The 22,404-nt window shown below is 40.6% G+C and overlaps 1 protein-coding gene across 4 annotated transcripts in view; it reads right to left on the minus strand.

Moving 5' to 3' along the window:
- Positions 1–19,832, minus strand: part of malrd1 (MAM and LDL receptor class A domain containing 1) — a 56,866-nt gene extending 37,034 nt beyond the window's left edge. For all 4 annotated transcript variants that reach the window (XM_074622685.1, XM_074622683.1, XM_074622684.1 and 1 more), the window contains exons 1-17: positions 19,523–19,832; positions 18,911–19,042; positions 18,730–18,818; positions 18,473–18,637; positions 15,665–15,761; positions 13,820–13,951; positions 13,148–13,294; positions 11,319–11,424; positions 10,409–10,776; positions 8,696–9,141; positions 6,176–6,263; positions 5,879–6,058; positions 5,593–5,749; positions 2,156–2,312; positions 1,952–2,062; positions 558–771; positions 205–452 (exon numbers count right to left, since the gene is read on the minus strand). In XM_074622685.1, the coding sequence (XP_074478786.1) occupies positions 205–452; positions 558–771; positions 1,952–2,062; positions 2,156–2,312; positions 5,593–5,749; positions 5,879–6,058; positions 6,176–6,263; positions 8,696–9,141; positions 10,409–10,776; positions 11,319–11,424; positions 13,148–13,294; positions 13,820–13,951; positions 15,665–15,761; positions 18,473–18,637; positions 18,730–18,818; positions 18,911–19,042; positions 19,523–19,700 (3,015 nt within the window). In that variant the 5' untranslated portion in view covers positions 19,701–19,832. The remainder of the gene's footprint in view (positions 1–204; positions 453–557; positions 772–1,951; positions 2,063–2,155; positions 2,313–5,592; positions 5,750–5,878; positions 6,059–6,175; positions 6,264–8,695; positions 9,142–10,408; positions 10,777–11,318; positions 11,425–13,147; positions 13,295–13,819; positions 13,952–15,664; positions 15,762–18,472; positions 18,638–18,729; positions 18,819–18,910; positions 19,043–19,522) is intronic.
- Positions 19,833–22,404: the final 2,572 nt, after the last annotated feature.

A 22,404-nucleotide genomic window follows, 5' to 3' on the forward strand; every position in this document is an offset into this window, starting at 1 on the left:
GTACTATTTGTTTATTTGATGCCATATATTCTATGCAGAACCTTTGTTCTCAAGGGAGCATCAATATAAAAACAAATTGTCAATATATTGTTCTTCTAGTAGTAACATTGAAATGAATGGCATCATACTACGTTGTTTCCAGTTTGAAGAATGAAGTAAAAGTAACTTTTAATCTTTGTTTTTGCACTTGGACCTTCGCCTCACCTTGCACTGTGAGCTCCTGCGGCTCAGTAAGGGTCCCGATATGCGGGCGGCGTCTCCGGCTGCCTGGGGGAAGGAGCTCTCCAGGTAGAGGTAGTGCCCTGAGGGGTCTCTCAGGGTGTGGTCACTTGAAGGCCCGGTGCCAACTGTGGGAGTGCTGCCCGCTTTGATCAGCCAATCAAAGTCATCCTGTCGGCACTGACGCCATGAGCAGAGGTCAAATTCAAAACTGCAGCGCCCGCTGAAGCCCTCTGAAAGACACCAATTAAAAAATTAAATAAATTCAGGCTGTCAAAATGATCTGAGAATTAATCATTCGCAGGGTGTCGTCAGTCAGACATGAGAGGAGGCCTCACTGCAGATATAGGGGTCCTCGTCAGAGTTGTCCCCGCAGTGGTTGATGAAGTCACACAGGTTGTCCTGGGGGATGCAGTGGCCGTTAGCGCAGGCGTACTGCTCAGGTGTACACAGCTGGTCTGAAGGAAGAGGAGGGGAGCAGTGCAGGAAGCTGACATCATCTATCACCACGTCGCCCATGTAGCTGATCCCTCGCTTCGCCCTGAACACCACCTGTTAAAGGACAACAAAGCTAGGATTAACTCTTCGTCCTGTCTGATTATCACATTTTTAGACACAAGGGTTTATGCTTAATGTCATCAGATAAGGTACTGAAACAAAAAGAGCTGATATCTGCTGTTCTAATGAGTGATGTTACTCTGCAGTCAGTTGACGAAGCTCTCAGGGAAAAAAGGAAAAGGGCACTTGGACTCATAGCTGCTTGGTGTGAAAAGGCCCTTCAGGTGCAGATTGTACCATCACTCCGCTCTGACAAAGGTTAATGTGCATCAGTGAAAATGTGCAAAGGCCGTGGCATTTGGTCAAAGAGATGCAATGACACGGGACCTCTGTCTGTCTTTGTGGTCACACTGACCTGGAATAACCTCAACAGACAGACACCATGAAGGGATTGCAACTCTGATTACTGTCACACTCACAAGTTGAGACTCATTAGACTGAATTAGACTCAATCAATTCATTGATCATCATCGTCATCATCGTGTCCAATTTAGCCTGTCGGGACTGAAATTGGGCCAATTACATTGACGTTCACAGTTACCTGCAGAAAGAGGCTGTCTTTCAAACTGAATGTCAATAATCTGAATCGCATGTCTATATTTGGAAAAGTGATGAAGAACCTGGAATACACATCATGTCAAAAGGCATCTTCATTGAAAACTGTCAGTTTAAGAGTTAAGAAAAGTAAATGATGAATAGGTGTTCAAGCAGCAGTAACTTTTTTGTGTTATACTCAGATTTCTGGTGATTATTCTGCCAATAAAAGCAGCAGCTTACTGTACACAATAGAAAAAAGGCATCTTATAAGATGAAGTCTATATTTAAAAAAAATATATATATACTACGGCTGTCAATCGATTAAAATATTGAATCGCTTAAGATACTTTACTACTTTACTTTACAAGGGACCCCTTTGAAAATGGGGTCCCTTGACCTCTGACCTCTGAATCAAATTAAGTGATTGGCACCAATGGATTCCTGAGGTTTTCTAGTTTCATATGATGTCAGTATCTGCCTTCTAGCTTTAACACTGAGCCCGCTACAACCTCCGAAAGATTGATTGCATTAACCGCATTATTATTGTGTTAACTTTGACAGCCCTAATATGAACCATTTCATTGCATTGAATCTGATTATATAACACATTTGAAAGTATCTCTAATAATTTACAGACCTGGAAGTTGTCCGATAACCCCAAAAACACTTCTCCTCGTCTCCATTTGTTGCCTTGGTTACCGGTCTGAGACCAAACCTCATGAGTGACGTTTCCATACTTCAACAGCACCTGCAAGTATAGTGAGAACCTTAGAACCTGATGAGTTTTCTGATGAAACCCTTTACACTGATTATTATTCTACCGTAGTTTTACTCGTCTTACTTGCAGCGATCCCACTGTGAATCCGCTCATGTGGTACCAGAAGACCAGTGTGCACTGCGGCCCAGTGGAGGAGATGGCGGGCGTCTGGAGGTCAGTGGTTTGACCGTAGCCTCCGTTTGAACTGTCTGCACACATGTACCAACCCTCAGGACCGCCTCTATGAGAGGAAAGACAGAAAGTACAGAACAACAACAGCGTTATGTCCCCAATTTGTGAGTCCAACAGCGAATTTTAGCATCAACTGAGAGTTTGCGTCATTATTGGATTTGGTTGGTTGCACATCTGAGTGAAATTCAGTCGTTTTTTATTTCCTTGTGTATAGCTGACCTTCTTAAACTGCTTTTAGGAAGGTCTCTGGACACCGACTGCTTTGATGGTGTGCCACCTCTTTCTACTCTGATGTGCTGATGTATAGTTTTGAGTGCCCATTTCTCCTCTGGAAAGCACAGCCTGTCTTTTTTTGTGATGTTGAACAAACCATGTTCTTCTATTCTGCAATATGAGATTCACTAAAGACGGTCACTTGTTTGGTTCCTTCTCCTATTTTACTTCCACTGGCTTCCTGTAAATTAAAAGATCGCTCGCAGATGTGCAGATGTATAAAATACTCTGTTTTAAAAATAATTTTCCACAAAGAAATCAATTACTTTGTTAAATATTCTTGAAATTACAGCTACTTCTTCTCCTTCATTGAAAAATCCACGATCTTCCATGCATCCATTTCATGTCTCATACTTCACTGTAAGGTTTATGGTTAACACGTAAATGTGCACCGGGGGTTTCAAGTTTCCAGATCACAGTTGTGTAAGCTGCATATTGAAGGTGAGCACAGAGAAACTTTCCCCTTTCAGCAGATGAATGTAATGACAGCCTTCTAGTGTCACACTCTGTACATACATAACTCTGCACAGTGAAGGTCAGACATCCAATAAGCAACAACGTTTTGCAGTGGAGGGACTTTAAAGAAAAAGATTTTTAAAGCTTAGGTCATATTTTTATAAGTCTGACCATGTTACTTTCAGTTATAACAACCAGAGCTGGAACAGTTAGTTAAATAACTATGTGTTTGTACTGTTTGTGGGACAAAACAAGTGATTTGAAGAGGCCAGTTAGGGCTTTAAGAAATTGCCATTTCGAAAAATTTTATTTTTCCACAATTTTTTGGCGTTTTTTAGACGTATCTGTCAACCAAGAAAATAACCGGCAGATTAAGCGATAATGAAAATAATCATTACAGTAGTTGCAGTCCTAATGTCAACTACTTACCGTTATTGAGCTCATAAGCCAGTAAGATGTAAGATGATTAGTGCTGTACTTGCTTTCACAGACCTCATCTGTGCCTATACCTGCTCCAACTAGTATGACCAGACATCCCAGAACAAATCGGGACAGTCTTGAATTACGTGCAGTTGTCCCGGATCCCAAATCCTGTCCTGTTTGTCCCGAAAATTTGACTCAACCCAAGTTTTGATTAGTTATAGCCTAATAAAACATTAAATACTGATTGTTGTTAAACCCACAGATGGGCACGGTTATGTCATGAATTATGGCTGTTGTAGTTTTTTTTTTTAATTATCCGTGCACAGTAGTGCTACGAATTGATAGACAACTGTGCTTAGTGGCGATGCATAGCTATGATGTTGAATTAAAACATTTACAGAGGGAAGCACCTCGGTAGCTGTATGGTTACAGCTCATGCCACATAGCTGCCAAGTCCCCGGATCGATTCCAGCCACAGGACTTTTGTTTCATGTCATACCCCCCCCCCTCTCCCCATTTCCTGTCTGCCTTTTTCATCTGTCCAATAAAGGTGAATAAATGCCAAAAAAAGAAATTTCTGGAGGGAAATTAAACCATCCATCGCTGACATGGAGCCCGGTGTCCCTGGACCTGGTCAACATCAAGCCAAAAAGAAAAAAACATTACTGCAGGTACCCATGGATCATTGCTTCCTTGTGAGATCCATACAAAGCGTTTTGCAAAGTCTGCAGGAAAGAAAGTACTATTATAATTCCTGTTCAATGACACTGAATGTAATATACTGGACTCAAAACCCACCCTGAACTCCCCTGTCCTGAAGTCCACCCATTGTCGTCTGGTCACCCTACATGTAGCTCCAACCCTTTCTGCTTCACTTCTTTAAATTCCTATTAGAGGTGCGGCTCCACTAGGGTTAAATAAGACACAGCTTCCCTTCTCCAGTTCACTCGTGCTTATCGATTGGGAGCCAGTTAAGGGTGCTGCAGGAGCGACGAAGGAGAGTTTCAAGCAGACGGAGAGGTTATGAGGGAAGATAGTGATTGTAATTCTGGCTGAGGGAAGGAATTACTGAAATCTAGTGGTGAAAGAGACATTTTCTGCTCTCAACGGCCACTCAATAAAACATAGATAAGGACAATCAGGTCACTGTCTATCCGCCGTAGACGGGCCATACTCACTCAAATCATTTAGCTTTTAGTGAAGTAAAAAGTGATAATGCATAAAATATGAGAAGAAATTGCCACTTCTACATTTCTGATTATTTTACTGACATTTAATTTATTCATTTTCATCGTCGACTAATCTGCCCATTATTTTCTTGATTAATCAGGAATCTTTTTGTCTATAAAATGTCGGAAAATAGTAAAAAGAAATGTCATTATAATGTCCAAGAACCTAAAGCCCTATTCACACAGGACTAGTGTTACCTGGGGACCTCTAGTGATTTGTACTAATTGCGGAGGTCGTCTGTGATCTTAATCTCGTGCGAACCTGCCATATCTGTAATTTGTAAGTAAAAACTCCACAGAAAACATAGAGGTCACGTGATAATATTTGTCCAATGTGAATTGGCATCTCATTGATTTAGGGTTGATTTTTTTTTGCACGTTTTTTTGTTTTCTCTGCGCTTTTTTTCTGGCTTTTTTCCCTGTCGAGAATTAAGGAGGCTTCATTGGAAATTTTTAGGTTTAAGTTAAGTTTTGACAGCATTGTGGTTGCAAATTCAGGAGGCTCATCTCGCTACACACCATAGAGACCCATTCACACGGGCAATGGAGCAAGAAGTTTGTGAATATTTTATCAACATAAATAGGCCTATATAAAATAATAATATTTATAATATTAAATATCAATATTACATAGTATAACATTTTTGAATATAAGCGGATGTTACGCAGAGCCTAGAATAGTGTCATTAAATTCAAGCAAAATACAGACTTCACTTATCTTGTGCGAATGCGGCGCACAAAACACAGCCAAAGGTCCTCTGGTAATACTAGTCCTGTTCGAATAGGATTTCAGATTACATCTTCAAATTGCTTGTCTTTTTTTGACCAACGGTCTAAAATAAAGATATTTAATGTACTTGCATCAAATCCTCATAGTTTGAGAAGGTGGAATCAGAGAATATTTGCCATTTTTGCTTGAAAAATTACTGTAGTTTTGCTGGTACTCACAGCGTGTGGTCATTAACAGGACGGTGATACTGCTCTCCATCATGAATGCTCTCCCCTTGGTCAGGTGACCAGCGAAACGCGTGGATTGAGACCAAAGAGGAGTCGACGCTCTTCCAACCACAAGTGTCACCGCCTTCGAAATCACACTGTTCCTTCACTAGAGAAAGATAAATAAGTAGAGAAGGGACGAGACGGAAACACAAGACACAGCACTGTGAATGTTTGAATGTAATAATTAAAGCTTTCTGTGCAGAAATTCTGAGTGATGAAAATATAAATCTTTTACCACAGTTTAATTCATCGGAGCCATCAGAACAATCCCGTCTGAAGTCACACACTTTGCTGTTGGCAACACACTCCCCGTGAGCCCCACACACAAACTGTCCATCAGGGCAGCTGTGGGGCTGAACTGTGGGGGTTGGAGTGGTCACTACCGGGGTCGTGGTATTCGCTGTGGGGAGCTCTCCTGGAACAGAGAAGAAAACACAAATCAACAGTTGAAACTGAAAATAAGGGAACACAGACATTGCCCTAAAAAGTTATAGAAAAGTTCATATTTTTCTGCCATGACATAATCATTTACCTTCATATGGGACGCAGTCCAGGAAGGAAAGGTCATCAATGGCAATGTCCCCTTTAAAATCATCTCCAACTGTACCCTCTATCACAATCTGAAAAGAAAATATCAGTTTAGACTAACAATTTAAAACTGGGTTGCACCCGCTATTTGTAAATCCATTTCCAGTAAATCATGCCAGTTAGCAAGCATGCATGCACGATATACAGTCATCATTAATTAAAGTTATTAATTGCACATGTAAGAAAATAGTCTACATATTTAGACAGCTATGTTTTTACCATTTACATACAAAACCAAATCACCAAAACAGCCCCAACATTATAAAAAGGTACCGCCATGTGTGGTTGCTTTTTGTTTTCTAATACTGTTTAAGTGTATTTTCTTGCCTGCTTGCCAGTAAGCGTTGCTACATACACTGAATTTCAAGTTTTGTCAGCAGCTTTCCAATGCAACAAATCATTAGCTACAAGATTATTGCTTCAGATGAGTTGTGTCAACAGCCACCAGGTCTGTTGACTTTGTGCCAAGAAGAAATATTGAACGAAGAGAGTCTGATATTAGCTTTCAAAGAAAGCAGCTTGAACCTCAAAAACAAGGAAATGTTTTCTGCTGATAATGCTGTTGTAATAATCATGCCAACACACGTGTGCACTGCAGAATAAAGCTCATCTAATAAACAAAAGAAAGCCTGTTAAATGTTAATTTGAAGCCCGATCTGGAAGAGGCCCCTTGTGAGTATTCACTGTAGGTTTTTATAATGTCACATTAGCATGATTCAAGCAGCAGCAGCAGCGTTTTGCAAACATGTTTTGAAATATTTTTCCAATAATCAGCTATTCCCAATTGCTGGCCCGGCAAACAGCTCCTCTTGGAAACAATCTAATTAACTTTAATGCTGCTCAGCTCATTGTTGCATATTTAGTGCATTAGATGCGGTCACATTGGTTATATTGAATCTCAAACACGAGCGAGTTGGTACAATTGACTATCTTGATGTCAAATCATTATACTTCGTCATTTGGTGGCAACGTGCCCACCGTGGGAGCAAATGGACCGTCACGAGTCTGAATTCAATTCATCAATGTCCCTTCTTTTTTCACTTTTACCCTTTCTGCAGTCAATTAACTTGACAAACAGAGCTCCTGTTTTCAATGCCATAATGGAGGAAAAGTCTTTAACTGCCTGTCAAGTTATACTCACTCATGAGTAATGACAACAGAACATCCATCTTGGAGAGATCGATGTTGAGCAGCGAAGCTATTAAATAGATCTTCATCATGCAACGCTGTAGTGCACTCTTAAACACAGACTCTTTGCTTCACAAGCGTTTCGTTGTTGGCTGCCGGGGAGCTGTGTTTACCTGTAGCTTATGTCTGCATCTCTGCATTTGATTACACAAAGAGACTGATTGCAAAGGATTTAAAGCAGGATGTGATGTGAATACAAGAAGTGGCATTAGAGTAAACTACCCAACAGTATATAATGAAATTTACACTAGCTTGCTTAAAGCATCAGTAATCCCCTTTTCACACCAAAATTAGCACGTACATGCAGGTTTTTTAAACACAAGAAAAAACTATAAAAATAGGTGATAGACTGACTTCTCATTGACAGTAGACAAGTATGCCTATCTGGTTTTTTTTTTCTCAGTTGTGTAACGTTCTTTGTCACGAACGTGCTAGAAAACAGTGAAAATGTTACAGTGGTTACTTCTGCTATTTATTCAGTCTCTCTTTAAGACTAACCAAGACGGTTTTGATGAGTTTAATTTTGTTTGTTTGTTTGATTTAAGTGTGTTTGACAATGAGCAACGAGGCAAAATTACTGTTTCTGTCAATGGAGTCTGGTGGCTTTGAGGAGTGCGAATAATGGCTGTTTATTTTCACGTCTAACTCTGTGAATTAAGGGTTTATTTCTAATAAACCAGAGTTGGTGATTGTGGGAACAGTGGAAAGACTAACCAAGACGGTTCGGTTGAGTTTTATTTTGTTTCTGTCGAGTTTGAATGAAGTGTGTTTCGATGATCGGCGAGGTAAAACGACTGTTGTCTGACTTGAGTCTGGTGGCTTTGAAGAACGCATATTAATTGTATGTTTTGTATGTTAATAAATTTGAATTATTGTTCAAATCCCTGCTGATTATATTTATTATATATTCACGTCAAAGCATAGCATCGTGCCAGAAAAGGGCCGAGAATTAGCATGTCCATCCGGGTGTCATGTTGTCATCACTACCGATTGGAGCTGGAGCCAATAAATACCCGTGACTACTGCAGAGTCATTCGTCCCGGGAATGAATTCAGACAAAAGCCAGATGTTAGTGGATGTTAAGGGTTTTTTTTGTCCAGTGGGAAAGTGGCTTGATACAGTAATAATCCATCATGGTTCTCAACCAAAATGATAAACTTTTCTTCAGTGTCAATGATTACAGTTTTTAAGGAACGCAAGGGACATGAAAGGAATATCTGAAGCATATTCTGCCTCATCAGGCCTACCCTATAAAGCCTACAAGCATTATAGTTACCTGGAAAGGCCGAGCGCTGGTGAGGTAGAGAGTCTTCCTGTGCCACAGGTTTCCTTGTGCTCCATATCGCACCCACAACATGTACCCACGACCTGCAGCGGTGGTCCTGAGGTACACCGCCAGGCAGAACACATGTGAGCCGAACATGTGGTAATGAAAGCGGAAAACACAGCGGTGGCGGGACCTGGACGGGTCCTTTCCTCGCTGGTGGGTGGGTTGGAAGACTCTGCTCAGCAACACAGCCGTGTCTTTGAACTCCTGGGGGGTGGAGGACTCGATGAAGAGGTAGTGGCCGTAGCTGGTGCCCAGTGTGTGGTCCTTCCAGGGCCCCGTGTTAATGGTCGGAGTGGGGCCTTGGATGCGGGTCCAGTCAAACACGTCTCCTCCACTCTGCTCTTGTTTCCAGCTGCACAGCCCGTGTTCAAAGTTACACTCCAGCTCAGGAGCTGTGAGACATGACAGGAAATTAATTAAACACTGGAGACAGAAAACAACATTTTGAGCTATTTGTACTTTTCTTGACTATTTCCATTTTCTGCCACTTTATACTTCTACTCATTTCAGAGGGAAATATTGTACTTTTTCTCCACTACAGTTATGTGACAACTATAATCACAATATTTTTCAAATTAAGATTTTACAAACTAAGCATATAATGAGATTATGAAATATGATGCATTGTTATAGTATATAAAATACTTAAAAATAGCTCCACCTTCACCAACTATAACAACAAAATGTTACTTACACATCAATGTATCAGTAATAATAATCCAATAATTAATAGTACAACAATCACAGGGCACATTTCTCTGCACTTTTACTTTTGATATTTTAAATATGTTTAGCTTTTCAAAGCAGGACTTTTACTTATCGTTATGGCGTATTTTTATATTGCAGCTATGGCTGCAACGATTGATTGATTAGTTGTCAACTATTAAATTAATCTGCAACTATTTTGATAATCGATTAATCGGTTTGAGTCAAAATAGAGTCCAAATTCTCTGATTCCAAATGTGAATATTTTCTGGTTTCTTTACTCCTTTATAACAGTAAACTGAATATCTTTGAGTTGTGGACAAAACAAGACATTTGAGGACGTCATCTTGGGCTTTGGGAAACACTAATCAATATTTTTTACCATTTTCTGACATTTTCTAGACCAAACAACTAATCGATTAATGGAAAAAATAATCGACAGATTAATCAACAATGAAAATAATTGTTAGTTGCAGCTCTAATTACAGCAGTACTCTTTTGCTTAAAAGAGTTGATGCAGCATTGCACCCCTGTAACATTGTCAGACTCAGGCTGGACAGTTTGAGCATCTGGCGCCTACATTACCCACAATGCAACGTGACCACTGACTGTTCAGTCTAAGATTCTAGTTTGTAATGCTTGTGGCGCCTAATGTAGCCTCGAGCTGCTAGCCTCTAGCAGAGATGAGGAGCGGTAAGCTCACTTCTTTTTAACTCCACACCCCCCTGATTTTTCTTTTCATTTTTAAAACTTGTAGTTTTCAGCCCCAACCGACACAAGTGACATCACTCGAGGCATTTTATTTTGTTCTGGAGCCACAAAAGGCTTACTTTTTTCACGTATGCAGTAGCACTCAAGACCTGACAACAGACTTTGATGTGTAAAACCGGTGGAGTTCCTCTTAAGTAAAGGATTTGAGTATTTCTTCCACTACTGAATATTTGAGACACTCACAACATCCCTCCTCGTCTGATCCATCCCCACAGTCATCCACAAGGTCGCACAGCTGCAAGTGCTCCACACATGCCTTGGTATGCACGCAGTGGAAATGTGTTTGCGCTGGGCACTCCACCACTGCAGGGGGCATTGAACAGTTCTTGAAGGTGACATCATCCAAGGCGGAGACCCCGTCAAACACACCGAGGCTAATCTTAGCCAGAGCGATCTGGAAGGGCTGGGTGATGCGTCCCAGCTGGACGGTGACCTGGTTCCAACGGGCTCCCTGGTCGTACAAAGTCCTCCATATGATAGTGTTGTTTTGGTATCCATTGATTCGAAGGAGCATGTCTGCAGCCCCCACGGACATACCTGAGTTATAATGCCTGAAGGAGATGAGGGAGATATGGAAGCCAACATTTTACTGGCAATAATATTCCAACACAGCAATGTGTTAAATTATACTTTTGAAATAATTTCCTCACACCTGCTACCATAAATCACAGATTCCTCTTGTGATAATGCATATGCTTGCAGGATATAATACATGAGGGCTTTTGATTAGTCTGCAGAAAAAAAATGAAATTTATAAACCTCCAGCCCTTCTCTGCCAGGAATACCCGTCCAATCATCCAGTGGAAAAATAAAATCTGTCATTTGACATAAACTTTTAGGGGCCATAAAGCTGTCAAAACATGATAGATTCAGATGCGCATCTTCTCATTGTGTTTGACTGTGAAATAAGAGATGCTGAGAGCGCAGAGCTGAGACAGGTGAAATGCTGGTTGGAGGAAAGGGAAAAAGATCAAGAGGAAGAGAGACAGCAAATGGAAAAAAGTTTGAAATTCCAGGTGGATCTACAGATTCTGGTTATGATAACGAGTCATGTTGAACAACTTTATAAAGGAAGCTACAGCGTGAGTCTCACCAGAAGGTCATGGTACACTCGGAGGCCGACTGTTTGAACCAGGGTCCTCTGAGAATAGCCCTCGGAAAAAGACTGCTACTGTTCTTCATAATAAACATGAAGTGTCCTGCAGAGAGTGAGACGACAATTACTGTTCAAACCATATCAGCGTCTACTTTATTACACACACACACACACCCACATTGCTGCAAACTACTTGTTCTGCCAGACGGTGAATCATTTTTGAAAAAGCTTAACTGTTACGGATGCAGGCAGACTATTTGACTAAACGCCTTTGCTCATTATTGTTAATGCCAGATGGGTCAATTTCATCCCGTTAGAAATGTCTCTCCCTCTGGGGTTATTGTGCACAACAATGTCAATGAGTATATTAAGAAGATAAACAAAACATATCCTGGCGACTGCGATCGCCATGCCAACAGCGTCTTGTTGATGAGACAGGTCAGAAGGCAATGGCTGCAGTCGGGGTGCAAATGTTCAAATGGCTGCTCGGTGCAGCAGTGACGTGCCATTTCATTTCACACAACTCATCGAACCATGCTGGGTTACACTAATGCACACAACGTGAAGATGCACCTCCTTATAAACAAGGTTGGTTTTAACATTTTCAGCAAACTGCACACACAACACAGGTTGTAATGCTTAGACTTTATGCCTTTTTAAGCTGATTATTCTACCTAAAACGTACTGCCATAGAAGCTACATAACAGTAATTTAATCCTTAGCTCATAAGGGTTAAATGTAATGTTAGTTCTTTGTTGCTAAGCATCTGCCTGTCCATCCACTCTTCATATATACTTTATACAGTATCTATATAGTATACATATATACAGTACGCCTGTATATTTATATTGATACAGACATAATACATTAATACATATGTAGATAAGATAAGATAATACTTTATTGATCCCTGTGGGGAAATGCACATGTTACAGCAGCACAGAGATAGTTACTGTACTTTGGCTCGGTATGCACAGTATGAGGTGATGGTGTGTTGGAGTTGGACAGTTTTCTTGGCTCCGATAAGGTGCCTAACTGCCAAATAAACACAGTGTGAACACCACCACATACCTGCACATTGTTTTGAATCTTCGAATGGTCAGTCATATTTTCTAAACCTTCAAACAGACGCTCCCACCAGGATATGTGTCAAAGCTTGAAGAAGCTTCCCAGAAACATAACAGGGACTTCAGCTCACTGCCGGCTGCACCATCTCCAAATCTGAACATAATGGAGCATCTTTTCACAGCATGTGTTCACACAATGTACATAACAAAACAACAGATGGTGTTGCTCAAAAAGAAATCTGCATAATGTTATCAAGTCAATTCACAACAAGATTCCTTTTTTAAATCCATAAAGCCATCCGAAGAGTTAAACGTTTTCTGGAGGTTTGTTGTGGAGAAGAGCCTGAGTATAAAGATATGATGTTGTAACATGTTGTTGAAGATAAACCTAGGAGAGACCAGCATAGTATTGTGTATTCCAGTGAATGATGGGGTGTTAATATGCAGGATGGGTACAGCATATGTCGATTTTCTTTCTATTATTCAGATGGCTGAGAAAGCATTTCTCCATGAAGTGCTTATCTCTCAAAAACACACAGACAAGGGATTTTCTTTCCTTCCACGTAACCTTGATTAGATCTCTAGATAATATTATCTTTTGCCAGTTATTTCTGACCAAACACTGTCTGGGGTGACACAGTGAAATCATATTATCGGCATATCATATTTCTATTCTTATTCCAGTGATTGGTGATGGCGACTGCATATTGCAGATGGCAGCATTGCTACTGAACATGTGTGGTGTGTTTGTTTCTTTACCCTCAGTGCTGTTTGTCGAGTGGTCCAGAGGGGGTGGGTGGTAGTCTGGAGACACCTCCACAGAAGAGCCCCTGAGCCAGTCAAAGCCATCGCCAAGGGTAAGTTCGTACCAGCCGCAAGAACCACCCTCGAAGTCACACTGAGAGGCTGAATGAGTAGAGAGATAAAAAGGTATTTAAATAAAGTTATGACTGAAAGTTAAATATTCAGTGTGATACTGACTGGAAGCTCCAGAAAAGCTACTGATGGACCATGTGGTGAGATTCTTGTGTCAACTCCTGTTTCCGAGGTCAAGAATACATTTTCAATCTAAACTTTCAAACTTTTGCTGTAAAACCACATCTCCCAAGGTGCATTTCGGCAACTGACAATACAATTAAGAGTTTATAAATCAATTCACTCTTGGGTCCTGGGTTTATTTTGCATTCATTTTGCAACTATGTTGCCAGATTTTGTTCACAAATTCAATGACGAAGCGTTTTGATTGAACAACCACTCTGACTGGCTAGAGAGGTGAAGTCCCGCCCCTTCCAGTGGACCACAATGGGACCTTATTTTGGAAAATATATGAATGGTAGTCAATGGCGAGAGACAAATATTTCCTTGATCCCGTTTCAATTGCGCCATGAATCACACATATGATGTTTGTCAATTTAAAAGATAATTTCTTACGGCAGCTGGCTTCGTCCTCTCCGTGGGGACAATGTGGGGTGAAGTCACACACTTTGCTCTCCTCGATGCACTCCCCACTGCCACAGGAAAACAACGAGGAAGGGCAGACAGGAGGAGGAGGTAAACTGGTCTCTGCCACAGGAATAAGATATGAAAGATTAATACAATGGATATTACAGTGTTCAGTTACAAGAGACACTTTGATAACCAAGAGCTATCAAAGCAGATGTAGACCCACCAGATACAAAGAGCTACGGCCGTTATCGCCAACTCCTATCAAGTGATTTTATCATTAAAGAGCACTCATGGGAGATCATGGTGGATTAATATAGATGAGCTCAGCTGCGTCCAGAGAAGAGCAAGTACATTAGCTGTGTAATGGAAGATTAGACTCAAATGTGAAGTAATAAAAAAAGTTCTGATATTTTTATCAATAGTACGTCCGAGACCCCGGCTCTTAAATTAACTCAATTTCACTGTGCTTGTGAGGAGTATTGGAAACATAAAGTGAAAAATTGTCCATTTTATTAAATGGCTTTTGGCTGACTATTGAAAATCAGTCTTTAAATGGTTTCTAATTTAAGATTTCTGCAATAACTAACTTTTTGAACATGGGATGAGCCATGCTGACAATTACATGGGGTCATTAAACTGCATTTACTTCTAGAAAGAATCAAAGATCCCCCACTCTATCAGATGCAGAGGGGGAAAAGTATCACAGGGTTGTAGGGGGTTTCAAACAGAGCTGCAGTACTCAAGTCTGGTATCCAGACCACTTTTTTTAAGTCTTGCACTTGCCTTGGTCTTGTGCCTTGTTGGACACGCTGCTGCTAAAAATATTCCGGATTATTTTTGTACGAGTCTGTACAGAGTTTGTCAGGAATATCCTGCATAGCATACCTTGAACTTCAGTTGGAGACTCAACATGTTGCCAAGGATAGGAACCAAAGGAGGCAGCTCGTTGTGATCTTATGTAACATATTGTAGCGGACAAACTGGCAATTTCAGTCTCATGTTTGATTAAAAAGTAAGGAAAACCTGTAGCACTCTTGCTACGAACAATAAATATGTAATCTATCTTAAATAAATCATCTAGGTTAGACAGCAGAGCTTCCCTTGTCATTAATGAATGAGGAAGTAGGATTTTTTTTAAATTTATATATTCTGTAAAAATCCTTCTTTGCAATTCAAGCTCAGCATATGCCCATAACACCCTTAAAAACTGCAGTGCTTAAGCTCAGACCATTGACATCTAACATTAATTCTGCATCTAGTGCAACTGTCCACTCTGGCCTTGATGCTCCACCAGAGACCTAAAAAAGCTGAAGGCCACAGGTCAGAGTCAACATGAGACAATCAATAAAGCTCAACTCTTGTTTTACAGGCAGAAAGCAGGAACATCATCCTATATTCGATGAAGTATAGCAGCTGTAAAGATGCTATAGTTTGTGCTTCCAGCTGAAATGCCTGTATATCACCAAGGCGACATGTAAAAATGCCGTCCAAAATGCCAAGAGGACAGTACTTTGTCAAACGTTCCCAGCCAAGATGTTAAGCTGTATCATATTCATCACTGAGCTGCAGGCAGCACACTATAGCAGACATAAATAAACCCATACATTGTGGCACTGACTGCTCCATGTTCAGTGCAGGAAACCGCGTAGTAAGCACTATTCTAATGATTCAGTCATTCTCTTATGAATCCCATCTATTAGTGTCTTCCCCCTGTTATCAGTATTCAAAACAGGTTTGTGGTGGTCTGTTTATGTGTGGCGATATTTTAAAAATGTCAAGGTCTGAACTTGTCCCGTCTGTGTGGTGAGATGTTATTAATGGTGGCAGTACCAGGCTCAGTCTCACAGCCAGGACTGAAGGATAGGTCATCGACGGCCAGGACCTTGGAGGCATTGCTGTCAGCGGAAAGTTGCCCTCGAATCACCACCTGGTAGATACACAGAAAACATCGTCAGCCTCTTTTTATTACCTTTCTACATAGTCTGTTTGTCTTTATGTATCCTGGCCTGTGTGCACACTCAGTATGTGTGTGCTGTGCTATAGTGCATTTGCATGTCGTATGCATTGACTGTATATAAGAACAGTGGACGTAGTCACAGTGACATCACCCATTGGTTTGTGGACTGCCGTTTCGAAGTTTAGAGTTCATTTTGACCAACGTCATCTTGTTTTTTGCAACCAGAAGTGACACGAGAGGGTGGAGCTAAGTACAACCAAACACTGAATAAGACATTTTTAGGCAACCAAAAGTGTTAATATTAACTTTCATGAACTGAAAACACACTGTGAAAGAGTTAAAGTTGTAAGACAAAAACAAGAACAACTCCCAGACCAGAAAATGCCTGTGAGAGGGACCTGTCAATCACGAGGCAGCCACGCCGTAAAGCATCCCCTGCTTTATGGTCTATTTGACTCTAAATGGGACCATAATTTACTAAATGAACATCATGCTGTATTGAATAAGACTTGAAACTAGCGATTGAGACCATAAACTCATGTTTACAATGTTTACTGAGGTAATAAATCAAGTGAGAGGTAGGGTCATTTTCTCATAGACTTCTGTACAATCAAACTTCTTTTTGCAAACAGAGGAGTCGCCCCCTGCTGGCTATTAAAAAGAAATCAAGTTTAAGGCACTTCAGCATTGGCTTCACTTCTCAGACCCAGAGGTAGCCCATAGGTAGTACAGTATGTGACGTATGTGTCTGCATGTGTGTGTTAAAACTGACACTCCTAGGAAAACAAGACCATAGCCATCCTAGCGGCTAATGCCATTATTGGACAAATTGAAATTTTGACCTGATAATGACTCTAGATAAAAAGACAGCAGGTCACTAAAGTTATTACAATTCATTCTGACATGAATGTCTGTACCAAATCCCATGACAATCTCTCTGATAGTTGTTGAAATAGTTACAGTTACAGGCAGATACTGCCATCTCCAGAGCCACAATGCTAGCTAGCTATAAACATCGTGTTTTCTCTGACTCATAATATCCAAACTGCACTGATCAAAGTCCACAGAAAAGCTTTATCTAAACCAGTGGAGTTTTATAACCCATCATTTACGACTGATCTAAACGTATGGTGGAGTGTGTCATCATGGGTGATGGAAAATGCCCCCTCAAATACACAATTTTCATTGGTTATACTTTTCAGCTGGTATTTCCTTGTTTCCTAAAACTGGACTTTGAGGCCATAAAAGTAATACAATAAAATCTATGGGATGATAGCAATGAGTGTATAAATGTATAACTGTTTATTCAGGATTTCCCAGGCGGATTTATCTTATCCAGACAAAGTGCCCTCACTCTCAGGGTATCTTTATCCACAGTCACTTAGTTATTCTCAGTAGAAGCAGCTCTACAAACACATCATAGATTACATTTTCTGTGTTTTTGTTTCAAGTTTTAGGACAAATGTACAGTGTATATGTGTGCATGTAAATCTTAATAAAGGTGTCCAAAGTAAATTGTTTTCTACAACACAATTAGAGAACAACTGCAAAACCCTGGGGATATTTAAGCAGGTGAAAAAGTGCAGATCATTAAGCGAACTGAGTGAAATTGAAATCGCCCGAACTCACCGTGGTAAATAAAAAAACAATTAATTCAGCTGCCTTTTAAAAACAGGAAGTAGCTTAATGGAGGGGAAAGTGAATGTGGGCAGAGAGTTGACCTCTCTTTACCATGTTAACTGCCAACTGATGTGGATGAAGTCAGTGACAGATGGTGAAAGCAGAGAGGAGGAGAAGGGTGACACACTGACATTGTCTGAGGAGATACTGTAGGAAGGACACTAACAGCAGGCTTCATAGGACTCCAGATGGCCTCTGAAGGGTCCAGTTGGGTCAATACCACCTCACTGCACACAAACGGCTCCTGTTGTGCAGCTCGTTTCTGCTGTGATGACTTCATCGGTCTCATGGAAACTTATAGTTAATATCTTACATGGTGTATCATAAAAGTGCTAAATGCGAGATTGGGAGCATTTCTTTTGCCTCCGCACGCCTCGCAACATGGCGACTAACGGTGCTAACAGCGCTAACAGTGAAGACAACAGCAACAGTGCTGACAAAGGCCCGGCCCGGCTATGTCAACAAAGCACAAAGAAGCTCTGATTACAACACACACAAAGGGAGAGCAACTTCATTTTCTGCTCAGGTAGATATTACTCCTCTTTACCTTTACATACCAAATAGTTATTTGCTTCTATATTAAGGATCAGGATAACATATTTAGCATCTTTAACATGCAATAAAAATATCAATATGTTGGCAAACAGTTGCTAAATTATACGTCCAGCAAATATGGAGCAACATGGAGTCGATCCCAGCTGATATTGGGCGAAGGCGGGGTACTCCCTGGACAGGTCGCCAGACTATCATATACTACTATTCACTCTCACATTCACACCTACGGGCAAGTTAGGGTAAAAAATTAACCTAACCTACATGTCTTTGGACTGCGGGAGGAAGCCGGAGAATCCGGAGAAAACCCACGCTAACACAGGGGGAGAACTTTGGGGCCTAAAGTAATATAACTAGACTGATTGATTTTCAATTAAGTATTTTATATACTTTACAATATTAAACAGCAATATAAAACTCTATTATAGTAAATTGTGAATGTTACAGACCTGAAAACTGTGATTGCTGGAAAATTTAATCACTGTCCGCTGCCATATTTCCATCTGTGGTCCATCTGAGTGTTTCCACACCTCTGTGCTCTGACCCGGTATGAGAGTCTGGACCAAGACCTGAAGATCTCCATGTTTTGCTCCAACATAATGGTAGAAACTCATCTGTTAGATGAAAACACAAGGAAGATATCACCAGTTGTTGTAATGGAGTTGTTGATGGTTTTGTGCGCATGCCAACAGAGGAGTTTTGCTACCTGGCAAGTCTGACTGGGCATGAAGACGGGACTGTTCAAGTCCGCGGTGGTTCTGTTTCCACTGACAGGTAAAAGGTACAGGAAATGTGCTAAAGGAGAGGATAAATATGAATAAATCAGATACAGTATAAGGTAAAGATTGTGATGTCAACAGTATGTCCCATATGATTGATGCTCCTACCTGATGTGTTGTCCGTGTGGTCTTGTTTGAGTCCCGGGACATCAGTTGTTCTGGTCCATCCAGAGAGCATTTCTGAGCTCTGGATCAGGTCACAGAATCCCTCCTCAAAGTTACACCTCTTATACCTAGAGCCTGCAACAACAAAAAAATACTTATGCTCTTTTGTGTTTCACCCTGAAATATAGTTTGCCATTAATCTGTGTATTGGAATTAAGCTGTGGGTTCTACGCACAATAAAGATTCAGCAACTCGTCTTAATCTTATTCGACTTTATGGCCAAATGTGCAACGAGGGACTTTAAAGAATTAGTGATAATACTGTACAGTATTTTCAGAGGTATGCCAGGCAGGATCAGCAATGATGCAACCAAGAATTACATTTATATTTCTTCATATTTTAAGATTTGTAAAGAATTGAATATCCTCACGGAAACTTCTTGTATTTTTTGGCTGCCATGGTATTGGGTATGCTATACTGAAAACTGTGGAGTTATCAATAATGTTTTTAGTACTTTATGTGTCCAAGCCACTGTTAAACTGTTATTTTGATTCAGATCTGTAAATTTATATCAGGTATAGTTTGTTTTATACTATATTTTCCTGCTTTACTCACAGTCTTCCTCGTCGATGCCATCTCCACAGTTGTCAGTGAAGTCACACACATAGTCCTCAGGCACACAAAACCCCTGGGAGCAGCTAAACTCCTGAGCTAAACAAGCTCCGACAGACACAGGGGTGAACAGCAGAGAGAAGGCCAACAGCAGCCACACCGAGCCCAGCAGCAACGACATCAGCCTGGTTATTCTTTGTTCTCTAACTACAACACCTTCCCTTCACCTCCAAGTAAAGCATTTTGTTGTTAAGGACGAACTTCAGTCCACGTAGAGCTTTTCCTCGCCGTGTACAGTTTGCTTGGATCTAGGAAGCTGTTTAGCATGCTGTAAAGGGTAATAAATGGCTTTTATGGCTGTTGCTCAATAAGGTCACTTTCCTGGTTTGTGTGTTCTCGATAGCAGCTCTGTGAGGCTGTACTCAGGCACTGCAATGCTTTTAGCTTAATGCTATCACCAGCATTCTAAAATGCTAATTTTTAGCTGGTATAATGTTTACTATGTTCAACATATGAGTTCAGCACAGTGGGCTACCTCTAGGTTTGGAAAGTGAAGTCAATGCTGAAGTGCCTTAAACTTGCATTCTTTCTAATAGCCAGCAGGGGGCGACTCCTCTGGTTGCAAAAAGAAGTCAGATTGTATAGAAGTCTATGAGAAAATGAGCCTACTTCTCACTTGATTTACTTCAGTAAACATTGTAAACATGAGTTTATGGTCTCAATCATTTAGTAAATGATGGTCCTATTTAGAGTCAAATAGACCATAAAGCAGGGTATGCTTTAGAGAGTGGCTACCTTGTGATTGACAGGTCACTACCACGGCGTTGTCCGGTCTTCCAACTTTAACCATTTCACAGTGTGTTTTTCAGTTCATAAAAGTTAAATGTAACATTTTGGTCGCCTAAAACTGTCTTATTCAGTGTTCGGTTGTCCAACCACTTCTGGTTGCAAAAAATAAAAAAAGGCGACGGCCAAAACACAGAACTCAAGGCTTCAAAACGGCAGTCCTCAAACCAGTGGGTGATGTCACAGTGACTAATTAGCACTAAACACAAAGCAGGGCATAAAACATGATCAAAGATTATTACAATTCATCCTCACATGAATGTCTGTACCAAATTTCATGGCAATAAATTAAACAGTTTCACTGCAGGAAAAAGTCAGGGGATCATTAAAGTCATTAGGATTCATCCTCTCTTGGCACAATGAACATCTGGACCAAATTCCATGCAATCCATCTAATACTTGTTGAGTTGTTTTAATTTGGATCCATCTCTAGAGCTGCAGCGCTAGCATGGCTAAAAATCAGTCAAATACTTAGTTAGGTGTCTCTATTTGTTTCTGTGTGTATTTGAGCTGAAACATCATGCAAGTATTTACATTCCTATCCTTGAGAACAATGGGCTTTTAAAATAATGAATGCTAACACATAATTCAATTGAAAAATGATGTCCGTCTGTACATGTGACAACTGTGAAGAGCCTGCATGATAGCCACTCAACAACATAAAATACATTAGCTCTTAACTACAAGTTGGTGGATGAACCTATAAAAGACAGGAAAGAAGAAATGAGGTTGGGAATATGAACTGCTATGAGAGGATCATTAACTGTGTCCAACGGGGCTCGGTCCCACTTTACAGTGAGGCGTAATTTCATTTTGCAGCAATCAATAAAGACGGGAGCTTAAAACAGACAAGCAGCAAGCCAGTACAAGAGCTGGTGCAGTTCAAATGAAATTAACCTTGAGAGAAAAGGCGAGCTCTACGGCTCCATGAGGGACGAGAGACTAATGGGACAAGGAAAAGATCACGTCTGTATTGACCTCTATTGGCAGTGGTAGTGAGAGGGAACTGAGTGCAGATGGCAGCGTGTTGAGACAGTGCCACATATAGTGCAGATTGTGTCCTGTTGAGTTGTTGTTCCTAAACACCTCAATCAGTCACTTTGTATAACAGTGTCAGGATGCAAAAATACATGGGATGGGAAGCAATTTGAGAGGACTGACAGATTAATCATCTTATTCCAGTTTTAACATGTGACAGGAAGGTGCCAAAGTACAGAATAGCACCGTGGTCAATCATGGTGACTCATAACCACAATTAGCAAATATCAGCAAGGGGGAATCATTAGCATCTGCCAGCAAAGAGCTGAGCCAACTGTGCAGCACAAAGCTGACTTCATTGTGCAGTAAATAAAGGTGGGAGTTGATTAAAAATAACAATTTTCCTACATAATATTCAGTGCAGAGGGATATAAAAGCAGTCCATCACCGCACATCACTGTACTTATTTTTCATATGCGTTTTTTTAATCCAACATCCTATCAAAATCATTACGCACAAAATCCTTGCACACTGAGTCCGATGCATTTTATTATTCTCTTTGATGCGAAAATTCGCATTACAAGACAAAACTGAATTAATTACGTGTATGCAATGGATAGCGCTAGTCCCAAATGGGGCTAATGAATGAATGACATTAGTAAGAAGCTATCGTTTAGCTGCCTAGCACAATCACTACTGTCTAATCTTTCCTACATCCTTTGTTCTGCAATCACCTGTCACAATCTATCTTTATATTCGGCATCTTTGTGTTCTTTCATTTCTTTATCGTAAAGTGCTTTGTGCTGGGAGAAGTGGATCAGATTATCAAATGCCATTTTGGATGATGAAGTTTGCATGGACGGTGGCTCTGAGTGGTCAAACAACCTTCTTTTCACTTTTGACAGATGTTAAAAAATGCATAAAATTAAACCTGTTTCGAAAACTTTACGAAAAGTTTCGGAGTCGGTGCACTTCTGCAAGTGAAACAAATGTGCCATACTTTCAACAAAATTTTCCCCCTCATGCTCACGCAATTTGACTTCATAAACTGTAAGACAGAA

This window comes from Sebastes fasciatus, chromosome 21, assembly GCF_043250625.1.
Source record: "Sebastes fasciatus isolate fSebFas1 chromosome 21, fSebFas1.pri, whole genome shotgun sequence".
In the NCBI taxonomy this organism is placed as follows: domain Eukaryota; kingdom Metazoa; phylum Chordata; class Actinopteri; order Perciformes; family Sebastidae; genus Sebastes; species Sebastes fasciatus.